This window comes from Neodiprion lecontei, chromosome 4, assembly GCF_021901455.1.
Source record: "Neodiprion lecontei isolate iyNeoLeco1 chromosome 4, iyNeoLeco1.1, whole genome shotgun sequence".
NCBI lineage: Eukaryota > Metazoa > Arthropoda > Insecta > Hymenoptera > Diprionidae > Neodiprion > Neodiprion lecontei.
The window spans coordinates 149,367-161,384 of record NC_060263.1 but is presented as its reverse complement, the minus strand read 5'-3'; the positions used below and the strand labels follow the sequence as shown (position 1 = coordinate 161,384).

The 12,018-nt window shown below is 45.0% G+C and overlaps 1 protein-coding gene across 1 annotated transcript in view; it reads right to left on the bottom strand.

Moving 5' to 3' along the window:
* LOC107218757 (protein singed) overlaps window positions 1–12,018 on the bottom strand; it is a 13,477-nt gene extending 1,459 nt beyond the window's left edge. The window contains exons 1-7 of the mRNA XM_015656747.2: window positions 11,853–12,018; window positions 7,221–7,507; window positions 6,756–6,999; window positions 5,843–5,976; window positions 5,389–5,696; window positions 5,143–5,303; window positions 13–477 (exon numbers count right to left, since the gene is read on the bottom strand). Coding sequence (XP_015512233.1) covers window positions 13–477; window positions 5,143–5,303; window positions 5,389–5,696; window positions 5,843–5,976; window positions 6,756–6,999; window positions 7,221–7,283 — 1,375 coding nt within the window. The 5' untranslated portion in view covers window positions 7,284–7,507; window positions 11,853–12,018. The remainder of the gene's footprint in view (window positions 1–12; window positions 478–5,142; window positions 5,304–5,388; window positions 5,697–5,842; window positions 5,977–6,755; window positions 7,000–7,220; window positions 7,508–11,852) is intronic.

Sequence of the window (12,018 nt, the reverse complement as noted above, 5' to 3'; positions counted from 1 at the left end):
ATTTCCCGAAACCTTTGAATCGGACGATGCCGCGGTCGCACCGTTCGACGCGAATCGTCTCGTAGGAGGCCTTGTTGCACTCGAGTTTGGGACTGGCGTTACTCTTGAGGCCGACGAAGCCCTGCTCGCATCGCAGGACTAGAACGGGCCTGTTCATCAGGTAAAAGTAGAACTTGCTCGCCTCCGAGTCCCCGGCGGCGTCGGCATTGGCGTACAAGTGTCCGGACCGCTTTGTGGCGAGGAACTTTCCGTTGTTCGCTCGGAGGGCGACGGTGCCGTCGGCCTCCTGCCACACCAGGTCGAACAGGGCGTTCGACGACCGCTTGTGGTCCGAGGCCTGGATACCGCCGCCGGCTTCCAGGGTCCAGTAACGGTCCTGCATCGTTCTAAGGTACCATCTCTTCGTCGCTCGGTCGAACTCCAGCTGGAACGTCTCGTGGCCCGATATTTCGTCCTGATTTGCCGTCACGTCTACCCCTGTGAGAAGTCAAGTTCCACAGTGTAATAATATTACATTAAATTAATATTGCAATCTGCAAGCGGTATATTGTATATTATATATTTAACAATGAAATATAGGTGTCGTTATCAAACAATCGCAACTATCATTGACCTATAAGTATTTTCCAACTGAATTCATCGTCAGCTGTTGCGGGATGATCTAGGGTTGTAACTCTGTACCTTTTATTACACACATCGCAGACCCACCGGCAACGGAATTACCGAAATACTACGATCGATGCAGATATTTACTCACGCTATCTCTGAATCCGATTCAAGGGACCTTTGGTCACGCGAATGCTTTGCGGATTCGAATACGAAAAATCGAATGAGACAGACTCGGTGTCAGAAGCAGAAGTATCTGAACATTTTATGCAGAATCTAGCTGCAAACCTTGATTCTGTTTTGAATCGATGGAAATTGAGAGAGAACACGACAAATCGACACGATGACCAATCTTGCGAATTGGAACGGAAATGGAAACAGTTTGCGACGATTGAACAGCCTGAGGATCGAATAATCTCTGGAGAAGCTATTTGAAAAATTTATCCAAGCATGCAAGATTCAATAATAGTCCGCCTCAAACCAAACTGGCGAGGAGGGCGAGACGCGTAAAAATTGAATTTCATGCAGGTTTCCAGATTCTCATAGAGTAATTAATACCCAAGCGTAGCTCGTACATACAGTACTTCATTACAGTTTGCGTGACGCCGGTACGATATCCCGCATACCCATGTACAGATTACGCGGCCAAGAAGAAACCACAAGAGAAAGGAAACGGCACCGGAAGTGGAACCGGCCGTGATTTCCGGAACAGCCGGCACGCATCGCTGTTATAATCTCGCAAGACTAATTGCGTAATCTGCATTTCGTACAATTATGACACAAAAATCGGTGCCTTTTCCTCTTTTCCAAACTGGCAGTATTCGTTATTCAATTTTCACGACGAATTGTAATATTACATGTAAGTGCATTTGAAATTACTATAAAGGACTCCCCGGGACTGTACAGAATTGCTGTAATTGAAGCTGTAATATTGGTAAAAATTATTGGAGAAATAGAAATAGCAGGTTCTCAACGTGATGAATTAAAACTGCGTTGATCATTTCTGAAATAATCAATCGAAATTAGTGAAGAATGGTTGAAAGTGGTCAAGTTTGATTGAAGTTGCGGCTACGTGCAGAGCGAGAGGTGAGGAAAATCCTCACAGAATGAGAATACGAATGAGAATAAGAATGAAAAGGTAAAGACATTCCATGTCCTGTCCTAGAACGGCGCGAGCTCACACACACATGTACACATTATTACATATTTCAACCGGTTTCAACCGAACCCGAGTACCGTCCGACGTGAAGAATTCAGACCTTGTCCAGCGAGCGTCCGTGCCGGCTACAACTTGCAGCGTACCTTCTTGTAGGTACAGAGTACTGCATCGTAATGCCTTGCCGTGTTTTTATGCCGAGCTATACGTATCCGTATATAGTATATACATATACACAGGATGTATAAGGTGCGAGGTAACGAGGAGACTAGAGACCGCCTATAACGAAGCTTTTCACTGTAAAACGGGATATCGGCTAAGGTTGTCGCGCGGTCGAGATCGTGCTCCAACGTCAATGGAACTCGACACCCTAAACAATTCATTCTTAGCCTCCGCTCACGCTGCGACCGGGAATGTTCGTTTTTGAAGAAAATAGCGTTTCTCATCGACTGTTTTAGTTCGCTTACTTTTGTTGCGTTTCCAAGTGTAATCGCATAATGGGCAACAGAAAGTTTTGAAAATGAATGCAGGGATATCTCGTACGCATCCTGAATAAGATCTTAAATTGATTTCAATGGCTTATCATGCATGAAAGAAATTAAGCCATATTTTACGATATTGGGCATTGCGTATAGTATACAGATAAATGATGAGGAACGAGTGTGAAATACCATTTTTAGAATAATGTTTCGCAATTTGATTAGGAGACATTTTTTTGTGAAAACGCCGTTGAAAATTTGAAAATTAACGTTGTATGTGGGTGTATTAACGATCGTCACGTTCTCTCGCACGTCATGTTACTATAAGTATTTTATATTATACTTTAAAAATCGTGGCGTTAACGACGTAAAACCAAATTCGCGGCATGCCGCGATGCCGATCATCTCACGAGCTCTGTAATGAATAACGAATCAATTATAACGGGACTTCTCAAGACCTAGGCATGACGAAGATTGCAAAGAAACGCGGAATCCGTTTTGATAGACATAGAGAAACACTCAAATCGTTGATTCAAATTCCCTTCGTTAGGCTGTGGATTAATTCATTTCCTTCATACATAATGATATATCAATAATATCATATAAAGACATTGTTCAATTATGACTATTCTTCTTTCCGCGATTGTTCTTAATAATGGTAAATTAGATCACATTCAATGTTTTATCCAAAATATACCTAATTAAATGCGCCTGATACTCGGCTGCGATAAAAGTTTTGAATCTGTGTTGGGCCACGGCAGGATGAGCGCGCAATTAATTAGTATCCTGGCGGCGTAGGGACGTGGGATGAACACCGCGGAGTCATGAATTTTTCATACATCAACTTCCGGCCTCTGTCCGCTCTGGGTTATAAATAAATACACGCTGTATCTCCACGTATCCATCCCTACACGTATATAACGTAAGTAACTATTGTGTACGAACTTCGGCGGGTTTGAAAATTATAGTTGATTGATTGATTGATTGATTATTTTGCAGCAAATTAATGCAATGCGAAGAATTATTCACGCAAAGTGACAGTAATGTTGATAAAAGAATGCAGCCGCGACTCCGGTGATACACGGTCTGGACACTCGCGTACGAGAGACGTGAGCTTCGATATTATATGCAATAACGATTAGCTTCGATCGGAACACGGATGTAATCACGTGATGCAGAGAGGCAACGACGTTGCTCGGATATCACGCATCATTTCTTATCTAGATAAGGAGAACAAAATAAAAAAAAAAATGTGAATATTGTGCAATCGTTCAACTCTCCGGGATTACACAAGTCGACCCGTAAGGATTTACTGCACCGCGAGATTCACGTATCAATTGTTGCGTCAAATTTATCACCAGCATATATAAGCTACTTGATAACGTAATTTATTGTTTGTTATTTTATTCTTTATCCCTACAAATCGCAAGTATGAGAAATTGCGATGCGAGGCGGACCGCGGGAGAAACAAATTTCTGTTTAAAACCCGTGCAATAAAATTGTAAAACAATTGTTTCGTAGAAAAAGGTACACTACGTCAATTAGGTCTAGCGCATAATTCACCCCGTCTATGATCGGATTCGAAAATCACCGAATTTGGTACCCGTCCTTCGGCGGACTCTCTGTATGACGTCGCATTAGAAGGAGCTAGGCGGCAGATTACAGTTGGGCATACTCGTATACCTATTCACCCTTGTATATATCGGGTATATAAGCCGTCTAGTACGCGCTAATCAACAATAGACCGAGGTATATTTATGCGGTCGTCTATTCCCTTCATCTTATAGTTTCTCTGCGTGTGTATGCGCAGAAATAACGTATAACGATGCAACGATACTTTGCAGTTGCAACGAACCAGTGCAGTTCTTCGTAGACACCTCACACAACAACGAACCTATACGTATACGTATACGTATGTAGACATGTATTACGTATAGTTACGGCGTTTATCTGTACTTATGAAGATTATATGTATAATCAAGGAACGCGGTGGACAATAAATGGGGCACACAATAAATGTGCACTGTGCGCACATTTCTCGGAACTCTACTTGACTGCACTCTGCAATAAGTTGTAATTTAAACGAGTTTCATGCTAGCGTCGCACGAATGAAACAGGATCAACTGTGAAAGAAACAATTTTCACGATCGCTGGCGGATTTGTGTCCCGATTTTTCTGTCTCGGCGAAATTGTCATATTGAAAGTCATTTCTTGCAAGTAGGATTTTTCTTCGCTATTGAAAACTTATGTAAAACTATACATTCATCACTATCATGGTAGTCGTTATCATCGTCAGTCTCCATCTTTCTTTCGAGTTTCCTCGATTTCGTTTCAATTTTCATCATTTCAACTCGGATTAAATGTTCTTGGCCGTCTTGTTTCCATCAATGTTTTTCTTTTCGTCAGTACTTGGGAAGCCATTATACTACTAAGTCAAACAAGACAATTTGAACTCCATCGTGGAACAAACAGGATGGACAATGGGGCGGAAATATAAATGTAGCCTGTCGGTTACTTATGGGTTTCGGCCGACATACAGTATCGTTCAACGATAAGAGATAGCCGCCGGAAGGGAGACATCACGGAAGATGAAAATGACTAGTGTTTTTTCTACCAGAGGACTTTATTCTGATCCTCGTTCGTTTACGTTTTTTTTCACTTGTCTGTTTTCACCCGAAGGTATCTTGAAAATTGTTTCTCTCATTACAATATATTCATTGGTAACCATTGTTAAATTTATAAAAGCGAGCGAAAAAGTAAATGAAAGAAAAAAGACCCTCACGTGTATAGTATAAGAAAGACCTCGATTCAAAGCGAATGATACATTGTCAATTTTCGAAGCGTAGAAATATTTCCGATATAAACGAGATGAATAAATAGCCAGATTTTGGAAAAACTCACCCTGCTTAACGGATACGTAGCGGTGATTTAACGCAGCGACGAAAGAAGCCTGCGGCAGCGAATCCTCAAGCGAGAAGAGTTCGTCGCGCGTAACGGTGTTGGATCTGGACTTGAGTACCGCCTTGCTGCCGATCGGGGCCAAGTAGGCGCCGCTCACGTCTCTACAATGGCATAAAGAGAAAAATGAAATTCACAAGCTTAAAATAATTCATCTACAATAACGGGTTGCTTCGATCTTTTATCCACCTGAGGGCGAGCATCCCCGCGTGGAATTCAGCGGCATACAAACAGTCGCGAGTGCAGTAGTCGAGCAGCTTTCCGTCGCGAGCCAAGTACTTGTTGTTGCAGGTATGAAGAGCGTAGTGTCCACCGATACCGGCCTCGCTTCGGGTCGAGTTTCCATCCGTCGTACCTGCGTCAGGCATTGCGGACGGTCTGAATTCCAGGGTGAATAAGGTATCCTCGCCCCACGGCACCGGGGCATCGACGTGGATCTCGTCCTGAGCCGCGCTCAGGTGAGCGAAACGCTTACGGCCCGCTGATCTCAAGTTCACCTGCGGCGCAGCGATCATGATTATTCATGCGCAACGAGGATAAATGTCCGGTACGGGTGTGATATGGGCGTAGAGCATTTCGTCGAGAGGTTGTGTATGTCGTCGGGTGAAATTCGGCCGGAACGCCGTAGCTACAAGTTCTTTACCTGAGGTCGCGCGGCAAGGTGAACGAGCCAGTATTCGGCGTTGCCGGGAACCTTGGCCGTGCATTTCAGCTCATCCTGACTCGAACCGAGGAAGTAGCCCCTCTGAATGTTCCTCAGAGCCCATCTGCCGCTTCCTGGACCGAGGAAAATTCATCGAATCAACCATATGCAGGATCGGGAACTTGGACGCGAGCGTCCGCTTCTCGCGTATTGTTTAGAATACTGTGTAATATGCTTGGACGGCGAGCCAAGTCGGAATATAGTGTAGTGAAGCGTCTGTTCACTTTCACACCGCGATTTCCAATAAATTAGAATTGTTACACGAGACTGACAACGAACGCACCGTATAGATCAATTGCATTTACTTTTTTTTTGCTGATTTGCAAACGTGCGATAATACATACAGTTGTAAATACGAGTCACACTGCCGTTATACGCAGAGGATTGCTCGTCGACTTTGCCGACGAATTTCGAGATGCACGGCTCGTTAGTTTTATTCTCAGCGCTGAACGGCTATAGCCGCAGCACGGGTATACAACGTTTCAACGCTGGTGCAGAATATTTGCCAGGTGTTTCTCTCTTTTCACACCTACCAGCAGGAGAATACTGTAGACGGACGGGCCACGGCCAATACTTGACTTGAGCATGATGCCTGTAATTCCACAATAGACTCAACATCCTTTTTCATATATGTAATTTTTTTTTTCTCAATTCACCGACGACCGTTCGGTCTCTCTTAACCGACCGCGATACCGATTCGTATGCGATAATCGCGACGCTATAAACGTCCCTTGTATACGGTCGTATAAGGATAAAACGACCCAGCAGCAATCGATATTGATGCGCGTCATCTGAAACTAATCTGTAGAATGCACATAGAACGGAGTCAAATAAAATTGCAGTTGCGGCGTACCGTCAGACGCGACCTGGATTTGAAAGGCACATCCAGGATCGGCGGTGTCCTCGGCCTCGCAAGTGACGTTGCCGAACTGATCGACGGCCAAGTAACGGTCGAGATGAGACCGCAGGAATACTTGTTGCTCGCTTCCCTCCAACGTCCACAGCTGCTTCTTCTTCAAACTTGCACCGTTCGCGTTTATCTTAAAACCGAACGTCTCCGCCGTCAGGTACTTGAACTGTCCGTTTATCAAACCCACCTGTAGTCAAGTTTCAGCAACAATTTATACATACATTTTGGTACGGCAGATAATACGGAAAGGCGAGAAAATTAATTCAGGAAGAAACGAATCCAGGTACATAAAATAGCTATTCTCCGAAGCCGTTGTTTAAAATCTTTCGGAATTATTTCCTGATTTTTCACCATAAGTTTCAACGAGAAGGTAGAAAAAAATATGAAGAACGAAGACTGGAAACTAACCGTCCAGCCAGTCCGGTCGACACCGTTATCGGAGCTCCCGTTTTCCGAGCCGTTCGTTTGCATGGTGCAGAGAAGTCTAACGGATCGTCGCAGTCGAGGTTTCCGTTTCCCTGATCCGACGGAGGCTCAAAGTTGATACGGAGATATCTCAGTTAGGTATCGCCGATTGCTCTCCGATTTCGTCGGTTGTCGTCGGAGGGTGTAGTCGCGCTGGTTACTGCCGGCTCTTCGTTTTGGTGAATTTGGCAGCGTATACTCGCTCGCACTTGTATATTCCGAGTAAATGTCTGCGAACAGGGATGCGAGAAACATTGTATCGGTACGGATATTAATCGATCGTGCAGTTTTTCATAGGCTTAAATATATTTTTCAATCACGGTACCGAAATTTCGAAAGTTGCAAGTCTCAATCCAAGAATGCATTCGTGGTCAGACTTATGAATAGGATGCTGCAAGAATCTCTGTATAGTAACGCGGAGTAAACAATTTTATGCCAGCAATGTTTGATATTGGAAAATTATTCCAATTTTCACGAAAACTTGCGATTCGAGGTATAATTATAGAAATTTATTGTCAATATATTTATAGGTAGATACTGCAACAGAGGTTGAAGAATTTTACGCAATTCGGGGTTGCGAGGTGGGTGTGGTGCGGTTCGAACATTTTCCCGGGTTATTGATTTCAAGGACAAGGCCGGGATTGTCGGCTGGCGGGCGAGCCGGCTGCGTCGGACAGCGACGAAGTGGTTCTTCGTACAAAATGTCCCCCCGCATATTCGTAGTACAACTGGGTATACAGGGTGGTCGGTTTCAACAAGCCCAGGTGAATATGTCAAGAACGAAAGTCGCGTGTCGATGGCGAAAACAATTACCACCAACGGTTCACCCAACATTACTCTGGAGAAAATTACAAAAGTAGAGAAATAATTTCAAGTATTTGCTATTACGTCTTTGAATTTGCTTTCGATCACGCTATCAGCGGCATATGTCCAAAGTGCGTGTTTCTTGCCTGAAACCAAAGTTTATACTCGCGAAATCCTGGAGGAGGTCCAATCGACAAATTTAATAGTCAACGTATATCAGCATTATCTTTTTTAGTTTTTGAAATACTCGACGGTGATAATGCAGGTACGTACATGCATACACGAACGAGTGTTCTGATTGTCAGTATTAAGCGGCGAGCAGCTCCGTAAAACGAACCAAATTAAAATTCATTCAATATACGTAGGATTTCTGCATTTAAATGTGCGCGTGCGTGAATATCGTAAATTTTTATTAGCCTATGACAGGAAATACCAAGACGTTGTAATTCTAATCCGCTTGACCGTTGAAGCCTAGTCATAAATCGCTTGGAATACCGCTACATGAGGTGATCGCGCATCGGTATCAAACTTACGATACGTATTATACACGGAAAAGAAGCATCTATAAGTTCTACGTAATCATGTTTCCCATCGTGCACCATACTCTCCTTGGTTTTATTTCGCTCTTTTTTTGTCTTCAAATTTCCATGTACTTTTATATTTCCCATATCTCATCGTGATACGTTTACACGGGTGGAAGCTGAAATGACGTTGCGGAATTCCCATATCGACGCGGGTCAAGGGCGGACGAACGGGCGGAAGGAAGCAGCGTCGACGAAGGACGAGTTCCGGGCCAAAGGCAGGGACAGATATAAGCTGAATTCGCACAGTTCGTGACTCGTTTATTGATCCCCCGCGGACGTGGATTCTCGCGGTGGGAAAAGCGGAAGAGTGAGAACGTCGCCAATAATCATGCAACGCAAGAGATAGTTTCACGGACGTGCAAAAACTTGCAGCAGAAAACCCGGGGACTCGATTGTCCGATGCTCTGCACGACGCTTCAGCGTTTATCGTTCTCATTCGTGTACGCTTGTTTTTGTTCAATAAGATATGTCTCACAGAGAAAGCAAAATACGATCTCGAGGCATGGAAGTATTCCGCCCCTATGTGTATGAGCGTTATATCTTCATCATCAACATATTCTCCATAATCGATAAGATGACGCTACGGCAGGATCTAGCGATCAAGCACTGCGTTTGGTCTTCTTCGGATTCGGTGTAGGCCATATTTAGAAACGGTAGATGCGAGCCTCGCTAAATATAGAAAATGTGAGCCAGTAACATCGTGTGCATGTAGCGTAAAGTATACGTGAAAATGTGTATACGTTCGATGCTAGTAGCGCGTGTACGAGTTGCGACCCAACACGGACGGCCTTTGAAGGCGCACGCGCCACACATTTACAGTGCGGTGGTAGTGGTGGCGGTGCTGCTGCAGCGCTTTGGCCAGGCCGAGGTCAAGGTTTTCGATTTTATACCGAAAAAGATCCGACTTCTATTCCGTTCCTTTCTTCTCTTTGTCTTGTGAGATTGCGGCGGAAGTTCATTGCTCGTGAGAACCGAAACTCGAAACCGGGTACGGTAGGTATACTCACCGTGACGATTACACCGGGTACAGTGTGTTAAACTGCCTCACAAGTACAATAAGTAGATATAAAGAACTTTGAAACGTTGCAGTCTGAAGTACCCTCGCCTTCCGCTGACCGTCGATCAGGCTTACAATTAGCCGAATGTCGATGGACACGGTATATTGTTGTACGTATAATTTGTATCCAAGTGATCGCGAAAAAACAAAAATATATCACCATACCGGAGTGATTGTAGACTAGGGCGCGGGCGTAGTGGAAGAATTTCATCTTCTTCATCATCTTCTTGCCGGCTTTTACGCGCGGATTACGAGAAGTGTCACTCGGAAAACCCACGCGAAAGAACTTTTTTACGGGATTGCGTCTTCAGGTTCTTGCAGTTAGACGATCGTTGAATTTCAATTCTAATTCAGACACTCAGGGTTGCATACGAAGTCTCAATCACCGTATAACAGAGTCGTACAAGCATAGATTACTCAAAAGTTGCATTTAGTATTACGAGACCTGTAATCGTCGAAGATCGTTCAAATATAATGCAGGTCGTCCAGAACGTTGAAGACGTGGTCGTGTGAAAGAATTCTTTCGAGCGGATTTTCAGAATTTCGAACTACAACTATTCAGCCTGACAAATGGGTCTGAAAATGAGATTTTTTTCTCGCTCCGCCCTGTTACAGGGAATTTGGGAAGTCGATTCGCGGCTGTGCAATTTCCCAGAGTGTAATATAAAAAATACCCACGAAAGCGGAGCAAAGAGGCGTGTCTGATATAAATGAGAGCCGAGAGCACCGTAATCACTAATCGCTATTGCAGGAGTCAAGTAGGTACAAGTTTCGCAGCAGCCGCGCAGGAGGACCGCCGCCCGTCGAGTTCCCACATGCCTAATCGGATCACGATCGACACGTAAGACGTTTGAAAATGAAACATATCGGCGCAAACGATATACAACATCGACCCAAGTCGTGATAATAATGAAAGAACGAACAGAGTTTCTACAGCGTACTTCGTCGGCTCTGCTCGACGCTCGTTTTCGGATTTCCAGCCGTTTCGTTCCATTTTCACACCCTCTACATTACTACCCGGTGTGCTGTAGGTTCCCGGCGCGGCTCGGGGTTGGTCCCCCGCCGCCCCGGAATGTGACGTTACGTTCGACGCGCCACTCCGAAACAGGCAGACGAACGAGGGGAGAGTGACTCACCCGCCCCGCGTTGAAAACTACGCGAGTCAGCGTCGTCGGCCGTCGCCCATCTCGGCAGCCGTCCGTGCGGACCAAAGGGTGGATTCTTGGCATAAAAACACTCCCCGGGCCCAGAGGAGACGAGAGGAGAGCGCCAAGTACGCGTGCCGAACGATCTCCGATTGTGAGTTCACCGTGACCCCGCCGGCACCCGTTGAATAGGGACAAAAAGATCGAAACAAAGGCTCAACTAGCGACACGAAAATGAGGTGTAAGATCTGTCACCTCCTAAATTTATTTTCTTCTGTGTCATATCTTACAACAGCTATTCCACTCTCTGGGAGGGGTTGCAGAGCGTGACACATTGCAGTACAATGCAAATTTCTCCCCCGCCGTTGTTCGTAAGAGCAGGCAGAGCAGGCGTTCACTAATTTGCATCTACTGTTTGCAAAATTTTACAACTGATTCACGCTAATATCAGCCTCGATCTCGCACAGGAATACCATCCCGAGAAACGTTGCGTTCCGAGTGGGATGAAGTGAGGTATTAAATTTTCACGCGTATCACGCCCTTGACTTTCCACTCTACGTTTGCTGTCATTTCCCACAGATTTCCGCTATCGGTATAGTCGCCTATAATTAATAATTCACGCAACGACCGCACGATAATTGTTTACTCTGGTGTACGTAGACACCGAGAGTCAACGTACCGTGCCGGCAACCGGTTCCACCACGGGGGCCGAGCAAACAATCAATTTACAATAACGCAATCGTTACGACGTTTACGTTCCAGTAATTACAATTATAACCCGTGAAACACGCGCAGCACCATCATTGAAGACGCACGAAGTGCCGCTTACCGCAGTCACGTGATCAATGTGCACAATTTATACGGTACATTGTTAAATGGTATGATTATTTATTATTATCGAAACAATTTCCGTCCTTCGCAAAGCTTACGGCGCCAGTTAGGTGTCAATGGGATTCGGTTATCGAATGACGAGTGGCTTACTCACCTGCCGATCACGATTCAGCCAGCGCCTCCGTGATGTCGCCAAAATTCACGTCCCTGTGTACGTATGTGATCGACAACCGTTCGTGACCGAAGCAAGTACGATACCAATGCCTAAGGACCTCGCTACGCGACGCTCGACTCGCGACTGAGCCTCTGTCTGACGCTGC